This window comes from Parambassis ranga, chromosome 6 (genome assembly GCF_900634625.1).
Source record: "Parambassis ranga chromosome 6, fParRan2.1, whole genome shotgun sequence".
NCBI classification, from domain to species: domain Eukaryota; kingdom Metazoa; phylum Chordata; class Actinopteri; family Ambassidae; genus Parambassis; species Parambassis ranga.
The window spans coordinates 2,146,345-2,166,797 of NC_041027.1; the positions used below are offsets into that span (position 1 = coordinate 2,146,345).

A 20,453-nucleotide genomic window follows, 5' to 3' on the forward strand; every position below is an offset into this window, starting at 1 on the left:
GATATGTTCTGTGTGTGTGCCGATTTTTGTCTTCCTACTCCAAAAAACCCCTATGGAGAGGGGTGTTAAAAAAATTCAAGGGGGCTCCTTTGAGCCATTTTGCCCCGCCCACTTACGAGACCTCCATCAGTTGCTAGGACACGCCCACATGAAAGTGTGTATGAATTTTCAAGATCATAGAAATTCGTTAAGGTCATTAAAAACTCAAACGTAATCTCATGGCGCGGGATCGCCACACAGACGTCATTGCACGCAGCTTCACGGCCTTCATAGTGTAGCTTCACCAAGTAGTTGGGAAGGTTATAGAGCAGAAATGAAAATGATGGTGTCAACTATAGGAACAGTACACGTCAGAGTAAAAAGAGGCCATTTCCTGTTACCAGCAGGGGGTGCCATGAATAAGGCAGGATTTCGACATATGGAAGCGTTCAGGGCGGAGCCCTCATCATGCTCATAAAGTTTAAAGACGTTTGGATAGAGTATGCGGGTGTGAGAGCCGTTCGAATTTTCATGGCGAAATCATGAATCGTCGCCAGACTTTGGCGAGCCACAGAGGCCACGCCCTTTAAGTTAGAGAAAAGCTTTTGATAACTTTTGATCAGCACGTCCACCAAATATCACGTCATTTGGGCCAAATCCCTAAGAGGAGTTTGTCCGCATACCAATGGTGTAAATAGCCAAAATCGCCATTTCAAACAAAGATGGTGGACATCCTGTTAGGTTGAGGTCATAGTGTCAAGAGAGTTTTTGGTGTGTCACAGTATGATAAACATGTGTACTGATTTCGTGCAGCTACTCCAAACTAAGCCAAATGCGAGGGGTTTTTTTTGAAAATTTCAAGGGGGCGCTGTAGAGCCATTTTGCCATGCCTATTAGCAGCGAGTATATCATATTGCAATTTTTACCACCCCTGTGTGTGCAAAATTTCATGAGTGTTCATGCATGGCAAAGGGGTGAAAAATGCATTCAAACAGGCAGGGAAATAATAATAAAAGACCTTACAATTATAATAGGGCCTTCGCACCACTCGGTGCTCGGGCCCTAAAAGAAATGCTTGCATTTCAATAGGGCTCTCGCACGTTTTGTGCTCGGGCCCTAATTATTCTCTGTGGGTAAATCAAACTAAACCTGCTATGGTTCTGACCTCCCTACATACACTCTGCTGTCTATTTGCCAGCCCAGAGAAGAAAAAAATCTATATAAATTATTCATAACTGTGCATAATCAGACATGCTGTTCAAGTCCTAGTTTAGGTGTGAGCTGTAAGCACTCTACAGCGCAGATTAGACTTTGTGAGAGGGGAAATATTTAAAAACCAGTGCAGCTGTTGGTTCAGATGGCCGTATGAAATTCACTGTGAAGATCACATGTAGTTAGTGGCAGCAGTGTTATGAAGCCGGGATCTCACTTTAAGCACTGATTAAATGGGGGAAACAGTGGAGAACAGGGTGATAGTTAAAGTAAAATCTGAGTATTCTTTAATGACTTTAATGTCTTTTCTTTCTGCAATGTTCAGACAGTTATATAAGGTAAAGGAAAATTTATCATCTGATCATAGCTGTTTGAAAGTACAGGCGAGTACGAGTGAGGCTAAAGATAATGATGGCTGTACTTAATCAGATTAATGCCTGATTTCTACAGGCAGTAATGAAATCGCACTCTGTACTCACACCATGTGTGTCTTATAAAAGATACACGCACTGACACCACCACAGGGGACACACTAAGGGCAAACACACATCAGGTGCTCAGGGCCAATCACATCCACTCAGCTCACTCATTGGTTCATACAGAGCCACATGGTTACCTTGCAGCACTTTTGGCTCTTGTTTATATTGGAAAATCAATACAGCTTCAAACACAGGCCTGCACACTGTACACAGACTCACACAGAAAACACACCAGTGTTTAAAAGTTAGCAAAGCACCAGAATAATCCACTATGATTACGGTATTGTTTAAGAGTGTATGAGTGTGCTCTTATGTGCCGACACAAGTGTATGATGAGTTCTGTTTTGAGAGTGTACTTCAGTTAATAGGAATTTATAAGTAAATTAGTGCTTTGAACTTCTTCTACTGCGTGTGTATAGTACAGTACAGGGTGTGTGTGTTTTGTGTGTCACACTACGAAGATGCTCATCCTCCTTTCTGACATTCCTCAGAGGAGATGGTTGTCTGACGGTTTTTTTGGAAAAACTGCAGTTTCCAGCTGACAAACACACGACAGCTGTGTGAAAGCACCACCTGATGTGACTGGATTGTAAAGTGCAAATTTAAACAGTACGTGCTAAGTATAACAAAAAAGTGTAAAGGGGCATTTTCATGGGTCACATAGAAGTTACAGTTTGTTTTATGTGGTTTATTGCAGTCATGTCATTGAGATTTGCACAGAATCACATAAGAAAAAGTACATGAAAGAACACATTAAACAACAATCTGAAAGCATCATCCTTTTTTTATAGTTCCCATATCTTAAATATAAACGTTTTGTTTTGGTATTACTGTGTGGCCTTTATATTTGTTTCCTGATGCAATAAAACTGCATTGTATATCCCCCCCAGTGACAGGTCTCTTCTCTCAAAACAGACACTACCTAATCTAACAGACTGTGGTTCTCCATCTTTCCTATACCGGGGTTAAAAATTGAAATCTAAAAATAAAAAACTGCAGTCTGCACTGCTGTGTGGATGCAGAGCTCTAAAAACAACAGGCCATGATGACCCAAGCCATCATGGCCTGTTGTTTTATTAAATTCAGCACATGAAGTGAGAACTAGCTGATAGTTTTTGTAAACTGCAAACAACCGCAAGCAGGATCTTATCCTAATAAAATTCTGTAAGGAAGCATTATTCAGCTGCATCCACCCATAGTTTAACTGTTAACAGAAGACTGGCCTGTTGTCACAACATAAATGCTCTTTTGTTCTCATTTAAATCGCTACAGCTTCGTTCTTATAAAATGTGACAAGTTTATAGCAAAGAGGATTATAAAGTAGTCTGCCTTTGTCTCGATATAACACTTCTCTCTGCTGTTCAGGAGAGATATTGGATTTGCCACTTTGTGTGGGTGGAGAAGATGGTCCCACCAGTGACCATACACTGTACCAGAATTTAATTTGGGCAAACAGGGCAACACTGCAGCATGTCAGATACCCAGGCTACCGTCTTTACAGGTAGCAGGGAAAGAATTATACACAACTACAACTACTTGTTTTAACAAATTTAAAGAAATCTACTAACTCCTCTCTTCTCATGACATTTTTATCAACTGTGCAGTCAACCATACTTAACACATATCATATATATATATATATATATATATATATATATATATATATAGTTGTATAAATTCATATTATCACACTTTATTCCAGTTTTGTTCCTCACAAACATGTTTTCTACTAACTGCCCAGAGCAGCACAAAAGTCTCTTTGAAAACATTCATAAAAAATTAGCATTAGTATTATGTTGATAGAAGAGTTAAATTGCCACCTGCTGGGATATATTGTGTCTGCACTGCCTAACAAATTGCACATAATTACACAGATTCACAAAGTCCACAGTTCTATTGAGAGATTGTTATCTTGATCCAAATGTGACTCATGTCTTTCCTGGTATTTGTATGGTCTTCCTGTTTGTTTTAAAAATTGACCATGAAATAAAGTAGAAGCTGTAGATTCATCAACATTTAAACAATTCTTTTTCCTCCCATTCATGTTTTGTGTTTTGTGGTGCCATTGAGGCTGCCTTCGGGGCATCTGTAGTGCAACTGAGACAAGGTGAAGACTAAAGGACAAACCTTTTGAAATACAAACAGGAAAAGTAGTGTCCATCCATCTAGCTGCCCTATACACACACTCCCACACAAACATACACTCATATGGACACTTCCACAGCAATCTGTCATCATCTGTCATCATACAGTTGCTGTCACGCAAGCGGGGCAACGGCAGCAGCAGGTTGGCTGAGGGAAATGAAGCGAAAGATGGGATCTGGGCTGACGTGTGTCTGTGTGTGTGTTTGTGGTTTTCTTAAATTTGGTTGTGTTTCTTGTGCTTCTTGGAGTTTTCATCTGTGAATCTGTCTGCACTTTATGTTGGGAATGAGTGGACCTATTTTTCACTGTAGTCTGCATCTGTGTGTGTGTTTGTGTGTCATTCCATCTCAGTGCTGCTTCTTTGTGTGTGTGTGTTTGGTTCAGCTGTCTGGTTTTCTCTCTCTCTCTCTCTCTGTGTGTGTGTCATTGTCTCTGTCACTGTATATGTAGCTCTGTCTGTGTATGTGCCAGTGTAAATGGACTTAGGCAGATGATGTAATAGTTTTTGTCCCCTTGTGTGTTGCTCTACATGAGCTAAAGGCTTTGGAGTGTGTGTGTGTGTGTGAGTGGCAGACAATTTCATAGATGCATCTTGTTAAAAAAGGACAGGGAGGCACTCAGCTTAGCAAAAGCATAATCTCTAAATGTTAAAAATGCAGTATTAAAAGTAGAAAATTTCATCATCGGTGTAGACGGATGTTGTTTAGGATTTTGTTATTGTTAGAAAGCTCTGAGACTGATATTAAAGATGTATTGTATTATTTAAGACAAGTTACTAAGTGTATATTAGGAGCTATTACCACTAATAAATGAAAGTCACATTAGCATAATTAATGCTGGCATCACTTTATTGCTGTGGAGAAAATCGGAGGTATCCTTCATCCTGATTCCTTGATGGAATTTTCTGCAGTCACTACAGTACTTACAGTACTAGTTATTATTATTTTTTTTTTTATTTTAGATACTGTATTAATCCCCAGAGGGAAATTCGTTACGGCTGCTGCACAAGCAGTGTCATACAATGACTAGCAAGGCGCGCCACAGGCTAGGGTGAAGTGTCTTGCCCAAGAACACACAACAGTGACCAACCACCAACCTTCCGGTTATTGGACAACCCTGCTATCCCACTGCGCCACTGTTGCCCCCTTAATCAGCCATAAAAAAGTAGATAACACATTTCTTATTTATTTAACATTCTGTATTGCCAATCCAAAGTAATTAATGTGATCCAGAGTGCTGTATTTCTACATGCCGCGCTGAAAGGTGAGTTTACTGAGTGGATTGATACATTAGATAACAGAGAATCAATTGACCTTCGCTGCTCCCATTTTCTGCAGCAATGAGAGTAACGTTCAGTAACACTTCCATGATGGGGAAGGGAAGAGGATGCCATTGTTGGCCTTTTAGCAGTAGTTTTAGGAAATTAAATTCAGCATACATGTAGCTCAGATACTGGTAGTTAAAATATTCAATAAATTATAAAGCGACAGCTATGACGATTCAATGCCAAATCCTGCTCTTGTAGCTGTGTGTTTGTGTTCTTGTTGTTGAGGCAGCTGTGCTTATCCTCAGTGCCAGAACAGAAGCATGAGTAAATTTACTCAAGCAAAGGCTGATCTGCATAAATGGGGAAAAAAAACATATAAAACAAATGTTACATCCGAAACAGGAAAAAGTTCAGTCCACTTGCTTTCATTTTAGCACTTGCATAAGACTTGAACTGAGTGTGATTAGCAGAGAGGTGGAGAAAGGTGACATAGTTCCCTGTGATCCAATTTTTACTGTGATACACCAGAAAGACTTTTTTACAACTAGTCTTGGATGAACTCTTACAACCTTCTAACGTTTTCCCCCTCTAACATTTCAATAAACTCCCAGCTTAACAGTCCATAAAACTCATTTGAAGACTTTTAATGTTTTTATTTGTGTTCAATGCTATATCAGGGAATATGCTGTTTAGAATTGTAGACAAGCTGTGTGTAACTGAGATGGTGGTAATAAGGGACACTTGAATTATGGGCTTTTATGTGTTTGTGTTGACATTTTGGGATTTTTTTTCAGGTTTTTTAAGATTTGAGGATATAGAAGCTGTATAAAAATACTGCCAAAGTACCCTGAATCTTTCAGTCTTATTATATACAAACAATAAATTCAGAACACTCTCAACCTTTTTTATGCCCATCACCCCTCGGGATGGAGTGTGACTGTGAAACAGCCTCTACACTATTATCTGTGTTGTAAGTGAGGATGCATGACTCTATTTAATCTTTACGATGTTTTTTAAATGTTAGTCTTTCTTAATAATAATTTCTAATCTCTCTCCTAAACACACAGACGTGTAACTCTTAATTTATCTAGTGTGTCAACCGTGTTAAATAAAATGGGATAATGTTGTATATTATATTCAGAGTGGTGTCAATGAAGCAAAGTGTTGTTCCAAATCACTTGTTGTATATAGGGGGGTGGTGCAGTGGTTGGCACTGTTGCTTCACAGGAAGAAGATTCCTGGTTTGAAACTGGAATTGGGGTAATCTGGCTTCCTTTTACATATCAAAAATGTGCATTAATTGAGGACTCTAAATGGGCTGTAGGTCTGAGGCTGCAGTTCAACCCCATGACTCTGTACAAAAAAGCAGGTTCAGAAACTGGTGATTATGATGTCAGTCAGTCAGTGATTACCTAACTACGATATTTTCCTGTTTTCTTGCCAAGATTGATAGTAAAATTAGTAAAACCCATTACTATTTGTCTCTACTTTCGTTTTTGATGTTGCTGTGCAGTTACAGGTTTAGACACTAAAGGCTTTAGCTGTAAACAAAAACGTACTTGTAGAGAGAATACTGTATTTCTGATCAAAGAAACACCTTATCATTTTGCTGTTGAACCAGGCCTGTGACAGACTGTCAGTCCACCTCAGTGCAGAGTTTCAGGTGGTCACGCAGCAGTCACAGCACAACAGCTGCACTTACTGGCCAGATGGAACTGTGTTGAACACAGCCACAGCATTAGCCTCAGTCAGCAGGGCAGGTGTTTGCAGGATCTGTCACCTTTCGGTTTCACAGCTACAGCTGTTTTCTCACCCTGCTGGAGGTCGGAGATGTTAAGATCAAACATGTTTGTGACAAGCTCAGCAGCGAAGCTGTTACTTCCTCTCCATCAATGGGGATATGTATCTACTCAGATTCATAATCTTTGTCACATATCCTATCCCCTCTTCTTTTTTATTTCTCTACTCCTCTGAATGGTTTTAACACAATCCAAACTATTTTAAGAAGTGTTACACTATTTGTTTTGCACATCTGAAACCTGCTTTACAGTCAGTGTTTACCTATGGTCATTATGTCTGGCTGAGCACCCAGATGGTTACTTTCTAAGTCTTGGTAAAACTCTTTATAAAGCAGTGAAGTGTTTCTGCTGCAGTGTATGCACAGTGTGTGTGTGTGTTACTCTTATTTCTGTCTGTGAGTGCAGATAGAGTGGTGTTTTGTGTATACTTCTGTTTATATCTGGGTATGATGGGGAGGAAAGTGGCAACGGAGTGTGTGTCTATTTTTTGCCACTGAAAAAGTCTGAGTGTTTGTGAGTGCCTGACTGTTCCTGTGCCTCTGAATAAATGTCTACCCCCTTGTGTGAGTTTGTGTGTGTCGATAAAGGCCTGTGTGTTCATGCGTGTACATGTGCAAAGCAGCCCAGGATGTCTCCTAAGTTCTTCGTATGCTAGACTCGCTGACCTATTGCCCCCAGAGCTAATCACATGTCTGTGTTAGTTGTCCAACGGGACTGTAGGACAGAGCAGCACAATGTAGCACAGTGCCGCCTTGATGCCTGCTTCTGTGTTTGTCTTAATTATTGCATGACTGCCTACATAGGGACAACAGTGGCGCGGTGGTATAGCAGGGTTGTCTAGTAACCGGAAGGTTGGTGGTTCGATCCCAACTCCTCCCTAGACTGTTGTGTGTTCTTGGGCAAGACACTTCACCCTAGCCTGTGGCGCGCCTTGCTAGTCATTGTATGATGCTGCTTGGCAGCAGCCGTAAAGAATTTCCCTCTGGGATTAATACAATATCTAAAGTTAAAAAAAAAATTAAATTAAATACAGATATATTTGGATACTTGTGTTTTAATGTGCTATCTGGAGTCAGGCTCTGAAGGTGTTAATGTCTACTGCTGCACATCATTTATTCACTATGAGCTAGAGGTGGTAATAGAGAATAAAATACAAGAATAATGTGTCCTAAGGTGCTTATTACTGGCAAGAAATCATGGAGGTTGTTGTCTTTCTTATGAGGTGTACTTAAAACACAAGGTGCAGAACACTGACAGCATCAAATATCAGAATTAGATTTTTAACCTTCTTCCATGTCCAAATGACACTCTTGCTCACTTGGATACACTCATAGAATTTGTTGACACAACCTTCGTTGTCTGGTATAATTTTAGTAGATTGAAGTCTGCACACAGATGAAGCAGGGCAGATGGTGGTAATTATACTTTAACTTAAAAGGCTGGGGTCCATATCCCATGTTGGACCATTACTGTTAAAGCTGTGTTGGCTGGAGGGCTTAGGTTTTCAGGTAATCTCCCCAGCTTCTAGTCATGAACACAATATCTGAAGAATGCAGCAATGGAATTTCTTCAAATTTGGTAGAAGCAATATCATTGACGTAAGGAGGAGGATAATTAGGTTTTGGTTGTCAAACATTACCTTGATCTTTGTGTGCCCCACTATATCTCTCTTTATTATTGTGCATCTCTGGACAGATCAAGGTGCAAGGCCCAGTGCTACAACACAAAGGCTTATGTCAGAAACTGCAGTTTCCTTCCGTGGCTTCTGGGGGCTGGCACCAAAGTCAGTCAATCCCCATAGACCTCCATTTTAAAATGTCTTTACATCAGAAATAAACATGTTAAAAGCCTGTAAAACACAGTTTTGTTTGCTATTGATCTCTTCAGAAGTTCCCATTTTCTGAATGTTTATGTAAGTCACTTGTTTCAATTATGTTAAGACTTTTTTTTACACAATTATAGAATTAGACAATCCACCTCTTTTGGATTAACTGGCAGGTACATGTTAAAAAGCAAGCATCACCAGTGAACCACATGCTTCTTCACCACTTATCATGGCTACTATGATGACAAACCTGTTTTTTTACATTCACTTATTTACTAGGAACTATATAGACCTTGAAAAACTAAACAAACACTGAACAAGCAAGGCTGAGTACACATTTCTGGACAATATAGTCACTCTAATGATCGGTCAGTGCAGAACAACATATTAAAACCTCTTTGGGTGCCAAACTGTAGGAGTAGGTAGCAGCCAGGCAGCCTAAATATTGTGAGACAATGCCAGATGCCTGATGAGAAGCAAAGCAGTACTGGGGCAGTCTGCCAGGCAGCTAGATACCAACCAAGCAATAATAGATATCCCAAATGACTGCCCTGCATTGTTTTGCTTCCTCTTAGACACCTGGCATTCTCTAACAGCCTACAAGCCATTATTATTACTTTGCTGCCAACTTTCTGACATTTCTCGAATGCCATGTAATAATAACCAGCCATGACATGTTTGACACTTGTATTTTTATTGACCACCAACGGCACAGAGCTACCCTAAATAGAATAAAAATAACTGGGATTGCTGTTCTGTTCCTCAGAATGACGTTTTGAAACTTTTTCCTCATCAAATGTGTATGATGTGTTTTGCATTGTTCTATGCTGCTGTGCTCACACTGGATTTTCCAAGGTCAGGACATCTTATAGTCTATAGTATATAGTATATATGAATGGTGTGATTGAATTGCAGTCAAAGCCTACCAAAGCATGTGGGTCATGGCTTGTTGATTTCACCACCGCTGCATTGACACATCACTGCAGTACTTTGAACTTTTGAGCCCAGTAATCCAATTTGATTTGAGTTGATGTGGTGTCGTCCATCTGCTGTGTTTTGTTATGGCGTCGAACCTCTCTACATCATAAATCAGCAGAACAATTTTTTCGATCAAGCATCTGCTGAAACACAGCACTGACACGGTAGTTAAAGCACATTTATCTACAGTAATGCACCATATTTCTGCATTAAGTCCTTTACATGTTAAGGAGATCAGGCAAAAGTGGGTTCGGATGATCAAATTAAACAACGGTAACAGGATTCAGAACTGGGAAACTGGCTTGTTGAGCTGTCAGTAGATCCACAGAGCTCATTCACATGGGGGAGAATGTTAAAATCTTTACTGAGTCAAACAGAATATCTACAACAAATCTCAGCTTGAAGCTTAAAGTCAAATGTGATTAGTGGAAGCACCAAACCAATTGATGTGTGGAGCCTCACATGCTGTAGGCTGATAACATTTGAATTGCCTGCAATGGTATGTTTAGCTATAAATATAGACATTTGGAACATTTTGAGTCATCACAAATTTATTACACAAAGAAAAACAAGGCATTCTGATATAAATACGCGAAACCCACAATTAACACTGAATTATTATTAAAACGCATTTCACGTTAGTGTGTCATTAAATTTCTGCATCTTTGGAGGAAAGTAGTTTAAGCTTGCTCGTAGCGCTAATGCTCTATTCACATCAACAATGTGACAACACATAGCATCCGCTATAGCATGTGGAGGGGTGGATATTTAATGTAGGTCACTCAGTAGGACAAATCTACTGAGCCCACTGGCCTCTCACATCAAACAGAAGGGCATACTCTTTGAGTCTAAATTTAATCTACAGCTGATCTGGTCAGTAAAGTCTGTCCTCTATGTATCTAAACTCAAGCATACGTTTTGTTCTGTCTCGTGTCACTTTTTAATGCAGTCGACTAATTTATATAATTCTTCAGTGATCATAATTTTATAATGAAAGATTAATAAACAATTTATAGCTCCATTTATCATTTATCTTTGAACCATTGGCACTCTTCGTTAAGCCCTCTTACGCGTTTTCATCCTGCCATTAAAAACGGTGTATAATGTTCTCTCTCATCATAAGCTAAATGCCAGGCACTGATGTGACTATAGGTGGGTCTTAATCTGATTTTTGTAAAATGTTGTGGATGATTGGGGATGTTTCAGACTAGAAGCCAAAGTCTGTCTGTCAAGCAAATAAATCAAGCTTTCATTTTATCAGATACCCTGTCAATGTAATTTTCAATGAAATTACATGAATCTATTTTGTGCTCTGCTCACTTGCAATGTGGAAAGTTGTGTAAAATTGATACTGCGTTTGTTTTGATAACATGGCATCAGCTTATAACTGTTCCTTGTTGTTACAGCTGTATTTCACAGTGATGCACGGCGGACAGGACAGATGTCACATGTGCACACAACTCTCTTGTTTCTTTCTATATCTGGTGGTAATGGTTACCCTGGTGACAGCATCCCTGCGGTTGCTGTGGAGACCCAGCACCAGAAGCAGCCCTGTTGTCAAGCTGAACAGGGCTGTTGATTTGCTGTTCTCAAATAGGTTCAGTCTGCATTGCTTTTTTTCATCTACCGAGTGACCCAGTGTTTGGATGGAATTACTTTGTTCTCTGCTTTGATGTATGAAGTTGACATCTTTTAGTGAAAGCATGTTTTTCTCGTTGCCTGCAGTGGAATCTCTCAGGATTAACATATTAGTTTTCCTCATCTTTCTTTTTTCCCCCTTTTCCTCTTCCGATTTCTATTAAAGCCGTGTTACAACAAACATGAATGGTTCAGAAAGTAAGCAGGTTCTTTTAAAAGCAGTGTTGTACAAAAAGGAGCAACTACTTATTACACAGTTTTTCTTCTATTTATAGCTACAAATTGCCTGACAGAAAGAGAAATTTGAGCTTGACGCAGCAATCATTTTATATTTGGGTCTAAATTGACCCAAACAACCAGAATGTTCAACTTAAACAGCTGTGAAAACTGACATTTCAGCTTGACATTTTGTGACTTTTTGTGCTTCCCCATCCAAAGAGTACACACTCACAGACACACACATATAAATGGCATGCACAGAAAACTCAAATAGATTTTGTTTATCAAAGCAGTTGTGGAAATAACAACAACCTTCTCTACTTTGTCATCACTTTTCTCATGACCTTTTCTTAGCTTAAAAAAGCACATGCCTGATTGACAGACATTATGAAGTCTCAAACTACCGCCATTGTCCAGATTGACTCTTAGTTTGTCTCCCCTCTGGACGGGTTGTCGAAACAAACACGGCGGATACAACTCGTAGTTTCCACACTCTTTATTTTACACAGACACAGGCTGAGGGACAACGTAAACAAACCATTTAGCCTGGTGGCTATTAAGCTAGCGTGAAATGCTATGTGAACTATCAGCTTAACTATCAGGTTGTAAACCTGCAATAAAACACACAAGCAAACCAAGTTATTAACGGCTAACATTTCGACTTAAACAATACATTCCAAAACTAATAACGCCCACTCACCGACATGGCGTACGAGTCCCGACAGGCAATCAGAAATAATAACATCAAATGTTGCTACAGCTGCACTACAAAGCAACTGTGCATTCTCTGCCTTACGTACGTGAACGTCATTTATGTATACATCTCAACATTGATGAACAACTATCATAATCAAACACACAACACAGTATGTTAAATGTCCCACACCCACATTAAGAAATAAAGTTTTTCCTACTGGAAAATCCTCCAGCCATCACACTGACTTTCCTACAGTGTATTATCAGGTACAGTATTATCAGTTCCTTTTTGTTGTCATTTGGTGGACTGTGCCACAAGACAAGCTAATGTAGTTACATTAAGTAATTAATTCAAGTTAATTCATATTTTAATGTCCTTTCATAAGCTGAGTTTGAGAGGATGTGTAGCTCTTTCAGTTTATACACAGCCATGACAAAGCATACAAAAATCATATTCACTTACTAATGGACTGCTTTAAAAAAATACAGATGGAAAAAAAGAAACATCAATATTCAGAAATGACTGCGTGGGCTTTCATTTTTCATATTTCTGATAGGCAGATCTCGTGCTATATTTGGACTCAAGGAGAGAGCTTCCTTTGGAAAAGCTTGGAGACTAAGGACACTAAAATATAGCTAGGGCACTGCAGGATTAAATGATCCAGTAACTCATGATATTAAGTAGATTATGTCAGGAATATTACTTGCAAATGAACTTATCCTGCAGTGGAATATTTCAGCTTTCATCAAACACTAATTGCAAGTGAAATCCCCAGTTCTTCAGTGCCCTGTCAAGTTCAAAGCAGCAGTCATGTGACATCCCAAGAGAAATCCGTCACCGGTCACAATTAGAAAATGAGTGATGAGTCTCCTACTAAGCTGCGTCTTAAGCCAAGGTTAAGAATATGAGGCTGATTTGACTCCTCAGAGCAGTTTAATAGACGTTACTACACTATTACTACTATACTATTATTGGTTGAAATACACTAGTAGGCAGCCCAAAAACAAAACACCTTAGTTCAGTCATTGAGTGTCTTCTATATAGGTGGACCGGATCAAGCAACTGTTGCTGAAGGAGTGGCTGCTACATGTTCAGTGACAGTGTGTGTGTATGTATGCGTGCGTGTCATTTTCAAGCATGCCAGTGATGCAACTTAGTGAAACCAAGATGTTAAGTCAATAGCTATTCTATCCATCCAATGTATGCAAGAGAAGCTGGCCGGTTTCAGTCATCATTCAGTTTTTGTGGATTAAATGAGATTTAAAAACAATTATGAAGAAAAATATGTTTTACTGATTCTGTAAATTCTGCAAAAAGTTATATTCACTGCTCAGTCAATGTGATATTCAGCTGCAGTCAGTTCACACAATGGGTAGATGTTGTTGTCAGGCAGTTTTCTTACACTTTGGCAGCTCTTCCAAACATTACTGAGAAAAGATGGCACGCTATCCAAAGTCTGCTGTCTGTTCTTCAAAGAATAAGGATTGTTGTTACACTTTAAATTAGACTTGTTCCTAATATTAGGTCTTATATTTCAACCATTGGTCCATCAGTAAAAATAGAATTTCGGCTCTTTCACACACACAGAAGGATACTCTGGATCATCATATGTTATTTCATTATAGACACTTTTATCATCCACATGTCTTGTTTACCTAAAATTCCATCCAATTGTTTCCTGCTCTCGCCTCCACACAGACAGATGGATGCCCTGAATAGTTCCAGGAAATGGTTACATGTCCATCCTGTTGGACGGCCTCACTCTCTTGGACAAAATATACTGGCTTGAGACCATCCTTACTCCCACTGAGTGTCGATATCAGTGCTTTGATTTGTCACCAGCACTCCTACTACACCAATGTAAAAAAAAACAAAAACACAATGGCTGAACAATATTGTGTGCCAGTGTCTGTAAAGGAAAAACAAAATGATCCAGTTATTTGTGTCTGTTCACATTTCACATCTGGCTTTTGTTTTCAGTAGCAATGGTTTTTAGTGGACAGCAGGTCAAATGACAGCTGACTTTGATTACTCCATTGTCTCTTTAAATCAGTGGGAAACTATTGTAGTTTCGATGTGTAGCTTTAAGATGAGACTTGAACCCCAACATGAATAACGTTGGCAGCTTTAACTGCAGTTCTGGAGATTTGCCTAAATAATATGTGATAATAGAGATGGACACCTTTCGCACAAGGCATTGTTAGAGCTGGTTAAAGTTACTTTCTAAATATATATCTGCCAGTGACTAACACTGCTTTTTCTTTAGATTAACGAGATCTATTACTACAATTGTAGTAAAGCTGATAGATAGAGAAACCTTGGCTGGTGCTGCTCTGTGATAGGAATGAAGATGTGTATTATTTTTATCTGGCTTGTGTGATAGTTACTTAAATGAAAACTTGCCACCAGTTGGCAAGTTGGCAGATCAAGCTAACACACACACACACACACAAACACACTTCGCCTCCTCCCTCTGAGCTTCTCAGGGCAGAAGACCAGTTGGCTCAGTATTATTCTCACACTTCCTAACCACCTGTCCTGCTCGCAGTGGCAACATGGGGCAGTTCTGGTTGGCTTCACATATTCAACACAGGACTAAAAAGATTGATCATACAATAAAGAAATTTACCATTATATGATGAGATGCACCTGAAATGTGTAGCCTGTAGTGACCTGGCAAGGCTTTACAGGTTTGTGTTGGCATCCATAGAGATGCAGCTGGGCATCAGCACACCTAAAGCCAGCTGGCAAGGTACCATCATCAATGCATAATATGACTCTAGTATAAAGCCTTGTAAATGGCCCATAGTGCGTTGTGCACCATGTGATGATTCACATAATCTCCTATAAGCCGAATATTCTCACATTGAAATATTTAAAACATGCCCTGTGTGTTTTGTCCAAATAGATAGAAGCAGGTCAGGACTGGTTTGATCCACATTTATCCATTTTAATCCACACAGTGTCTTCTGCCACCTATCCATCCATCCATCCATCCTGTCCATATTTGTTCTCAGTAGAGGTTCTTCTTTCCTAGTGTTTTGTCAGAGGTCTGATGGTAGAGTCACATATGTGCACTCAGCCAGAGCAGGTGGCCAACCGTTGGAAGGGAAAACACTCAAAACATAGCTAACAGTTATGCATATGATGCAGTCCCTCCATCTATCATTTCCCTCATTCAATTCATTCCACCCATCAACTCATTCATCCTTTCTGTGCTCCACTAGGATCAATATATTCCAGAAATTAATGGCTAGGGCTGAATGAAAGTGATTCATCCGTTTTATCCCACAAATATAATTTTCCCAGAAGTATTTAGAAAAAATAGTCTTTGCTCTTAAGTATCAATAAACAGCTGTCTAACTGTCTGTACACCTGTCCACTGTCTAGCTTTTATTTTCCTAAATTTCCCTAAAATATATATCACTCACTCTGTAACAACCTACATCTACTTTCTAAGGTAAGGCGCCACAACACCCCACATAGGTCGCAGGCAGATTGCTGCATAAATTACCCTCGTGTCCCTACAAGCTCAGAGCCTGCAAAATCCTGCTGTCTCCCCACAGATAAAAAATAAAAAATGCAAACATAGGTTATCAGTGCGACTGTAATATAATTCAACGAAAATAAGGCAAACAACAGAAATCAACCGGGCATAAGGCCTCGGCGGCAGAAAACTACACACAAAGAAAGAATCGAACCACACAGGTGAGGACGCCGGAGCGCCTGGGATTGTCCGCCCTACAGTCCACAACGACTTCACCCAGGTGAAGGGGCCTCAGTCCAGAGTCCAGAACAACGGTCCATGTGGGGAAACAATATCCGTCCTCACTGATCCCAAGTAAAATCCTGAGCTCGCGTTCCCGGTACATCCAGCAGCAGGTCCTCCTTCTCATGCTCTCCTTCTCCCCCTGACGCACCTGTCCAGCGCCCTCCTATGTCATTTCCTCCTGTTCAGTCCATCCGGGGCAGGGCATTATGGTCAACACAACCCAGTTTACATGGTAATTAATACAACAACAATAATAATGATAGTAAACGAAAAGAAGCGACCTACACTGGCCCACTGATATAATTATTTCCAGGCCCTAACAGCAGCAAACGGACAACAAACCCTCACTGCCTATGGACCTGGTGAAAACAAACTCAGTTCCTTTAATGCTAGCCAGGGTTCAGTACACGGGTGATCAGTCAGCGTAAACAAAAGTACAAAAGGCAAAAGCGTAGTTCCAAAGTCCAAGCGGGGTCAAACGCAAAGAATCCAAAAGCACAGGGCTGAAAGCTGAAACACCAAATTACTCACTGAAACCAACAGGCTGAAGAAAGGCTGGAACACTTGGATTACTCCCAAAATGAACTGGCAACGCGAGGGAAGAAACACACAGACTTTATACAAAGGAGGGAGGGAAGACAATAGGACACAGGTGAGGCACATTAGGGCGGAGCAGGTAATCAACAGGAGGAGGAGGGAACACACATGAGGAAGGGGAAGTCAAAACACCAGAAATAAGAGGGAGAACATTGACTACAAAATAAAACAGGAAATAACTGGTAAAACTAGAACTAATGCAACAGAAAATGAACTAAAAAATAAAAGTCCTGGCTGAAACCATGACAAAGGGAGCTGCTATTGTGACCTGAAAACAGGTTTAAACAGGAGTAAAATATTTCGATTTCAGTTCAGAACATTATATGCTAAAAGGCACTAAAACATTCAAGTTCTGTATGATTTTTTCCTTTAACAAACAAAACAATATGACTTAATTGCTATGAGCTACAGTGTCAGCAAAGTTGTACACTGATGACATCTCTGTCTGTGTCCTTAGTTTGAAGGAGTATATAAACTTCTCCCATAGTCAATGTATATGTTTAGACTGGTGTAATTTTTCTGACGAACGGTTGAGGCGACAGGTAGCATTGTGAAATACAAATTCACCTTCTATACAGTCATCAATTACAGGGAAATTATCTAGAGTATAACATTGAAACATAGAGGTCACAATAACTTCAAGTGGCCATTCGAGGAACTGCAGTTTTGCAGTTAATTTAATTTTTCAATCACAAATGCTGCAGAAGGTAACAACCCTTTTATATGACAGTCTTCTGACAGGCAGTGATAGTGATAGTGACATTGTACAAAGGTGTAATGGTTCTGGATAAGAAAGATGACATTTTAGTTGACTAGCATGTTCTTACTGTAGCATCGCCTAATGCACAACATACAGCCTAAAAAAGCTGGAAGGTAAATTGTAAATTGATTCCCTCTTAATGAAATTTAAGATATGATACCCTGTAACAAGATGCAGATTGCTTTGTGGTGGTAGTTAATATAATGGTGGCTGAAATTTTTTATGGCCAGGTGTCCAGAGGATATACTGCAGCTAAGCTCAGAGCTGGTTCTGTAAAGCCTCTCTCGCTCAAAATCGCTGTCTTTTAATTAACCAATCCTCCACAGAGACATGGGGAGCGTGGGAAGTGTGTGACACACATAACACATTTACAGGCTGAAATGAGTGTGTGCTGACATAATAAAAAAAACACTCAGTCCAGCATCTCTTGTTTGGAAGCTCAATGTCAGCCTGGAATGACGCCAAAGCCAAACCTTTCTAGTTGAGAACAAATGCAATAAAGTGTGTCATCCATTGAGAAAGCCAGTCAGAGGGTCAGCCTTGTTTTTCCTCATCTTTCATTTCCACTAAAGCAAGGTGCCTTTGAGACTGAATGTATTAGGCAGGATAATCGCCTCAGTCTGCCAAACCTTCAAGCTTTATTGAGAAGATGAAGACAGTTTAAAGAATGGGGATAAAGACCCAAGTTAAATGCTTTGACTGGATGATAGCTTTGCTGTGTTGTGTCTGAGTATCATTTGGTATTTACAAAATGAAAAATTACACCATAAAAAATTACTTCACAGTATAAATAACCCAACACCTAACCCTGCTTAGGAAATATATGTCACTTTTATCTGTTATCAAGGTAAGTCTGAGCTGAGCCTGAGTGGTTGTGTATGTTCTAGGAATAATAAATCCACATGCTAGCCTGGCTAACCTAACAGATCAGATTAGCATCTGTGAAATCACAGCTGATTAGAGTGTGTGTGTGTGTGTGTGTCCTAATTTATGCACTCTGGAACATCTAAATTAATTCCCTCTGCTTTATCCTCTAAAAAACATAAATGACCTACTTTAGACATTATTACTGTTTTTCCACTGTTGTAGTTGATTTTTTTTAATCCCTTTTGGATAAGTGTGTGTGAGAAGAGGCAACAGTATGCATATATGTGTGTGATGAGAAGTGTGTATTTTCTCGTGGTTCTGTGTGCTGAGTGTGCGCTGAGCAGTTTTAAATCTCCTGGCGGTTAGGCAGTTGTGATGGCATTATGAGGACTAATGATTTGAGGACTCCAGCTGTATGTGTGAATAAGTGTGTGTATGTGCGTATGGAGAGGCACACAATGAGTAGCCAGAGGAGTCATTGTGTGGCCTGTGGGGCTGATGAGTCAAAGACTGCTCACTGTATTGCTGCTGCCCAGAACTCCTAATTAAACCCTGTTTCTGCTTGTTCTTTCATCCACCCTGTTCTCTCTCTCTGTTTCCAGCTGACGGAGGTCACCATGAGTCAATGAGGCAGGCTGACTTGCCTCTGGACCACGCAGTGCCCTCCAACCTCTCATCCAACCCTGGGATTGGAGACAGAACTGGGGCTACAGACAAGGATGTGATGGATGACGCTGGTCCTGGTGCTGAAGCCGGACCTTGGCCCGAGGCTAAAGTGTTCACTGAGGCCAGAACAGCTGTTTGGACAGAAACAGAAGCAGGAGTGCGTACTTTAGCAGGTGGCAAAGTCTTTGCCGAGACTGGGATTATGACGGAAACAGGCGCCTGGGCTGGAGTTGGGGCCGAATGGAGGCCGGTAGACACAGAAGGGGGTAACCTGCCAAGCATTTCCAGGGATCCAGCTGCCTGGTTGGGACAGCGGAGGCTACAGACGGCTGGAGATGGCCAAAGAGAGCAGGCGGCATTCTCATCAGTCCTCACCATGCTGACAGAGACGGCAGAGCTGCAGACACCAGCAGTGGGAAAACCTTTAGGGTTGCTGTCTAAAGCAGCTTGGACCAAAAGCTCCTCTTTATCATCATCCAAGGCCTCCTCCCCTATGACAAAAGCATCCTCTCTTCCTTCCTCCTCCCCTTCCTCCTCTTCTCCAGCCACCATCAAAGACAGTCAGACAGCAGAATCACACAATGTGTCTGCAGTTGTTGTCAGCAACAGCTCCTCTAACAACAGCTCCAGTTTTGGTATGCCATTATTTTTTCTTTTAATTGTTTTTTTTACTAATTGTAATTTTAATGTAATGTAAATGTAATTGTCAAGTTTTAGCTTTGCAACCATAACAAGGCACTGCACTGTAGACCTGTCAAGGCTGTTAGAAGCACTATGCTTAGGCCCTGATTTAAAAGCACTGGATTTGAGTTCTGGAGGGTTGTTTGAGTACTGTTTTTCCTCTCCTGATCGTTACAAGCGACAAAGGAACTAATTAAATAGCACTAACAGAATGGTCAGAGCATTCCTGACTAATTAGCTTACTACATGAGTTACCTCCAAAGCAAAAATAAAATGAAAAACTTAATAACACATTACTTTAACATGCACATCGAGTTAGAGGTTCATTTATACTAATCCTCATTCCTCACCAGTCTTTACTATTAACCATTGCCATCAAAATATAATTTTCAGCCTTGCTATCACCACTACCATCATCTCCATCACCCCATTCATCATCATGTTCTCATCATCCTCTCATCTCCATCATCCTTGTCCTTCATCGTCATGTGTTGTCCCATTTCACCACCTCCATCCTGTCATCACAATAGCAGTGACATCATCAGCAAGGTAAATCTTCCACACGTGTTCAAGTCTCTAACCAGGGAATGAACAATATCCTTTTGCTTTTTATTTCCTCTCACATTGATTCACATCACAAACACACTATATGAAGTCCTCAGGTGGTGAAGTGCAGGAAGGATGAGATTGAACGTGGAGGATTGATCACCTCTCTCTTGTTTACTTCAGCCTGCTTTACACTTCTCATCAGCATGCGTCTCGTATCAGTATGTAGATGAACCTCTGATATTAAAATGCCTCTCTGGTTTACACTTTTAAATTGGATTTTTATTTCCTATGCAAAATTGAAATGGCTGCACACTCCATCTTAG

At 40.2% G+C, this 20,453-nt stretch overlaps 1 protein-coding gene across 2 annotated transcripts in view; it reads left to right on the top strand.

Annotated features, from left to right (window-relative positions):
- The window catches only part of kiaa1549la (KIAA1549-like a), an 83,154-nt gene that overhangs the window by 12,323 nt on the left and 50,378 nt on the right, over positions 1–20,453 (top strand). Inside the window, exon 2 of one of the 2 annotated variants that reach the window (XM_028408264.1) lies at positions 18,837–19,535. In XM_028408264.1, the coding sequence (XP_028264065.1) occupies positions 18,837–19,535 (699 nt within the window). Of the gene's footprint in view, positions 1–18,836; positions 19,536–20,019; positions 20,131–20,453 lie in introns of those variants that run through there. The other variant, XM_028408265.1, reaches the window with a different exon arrangement.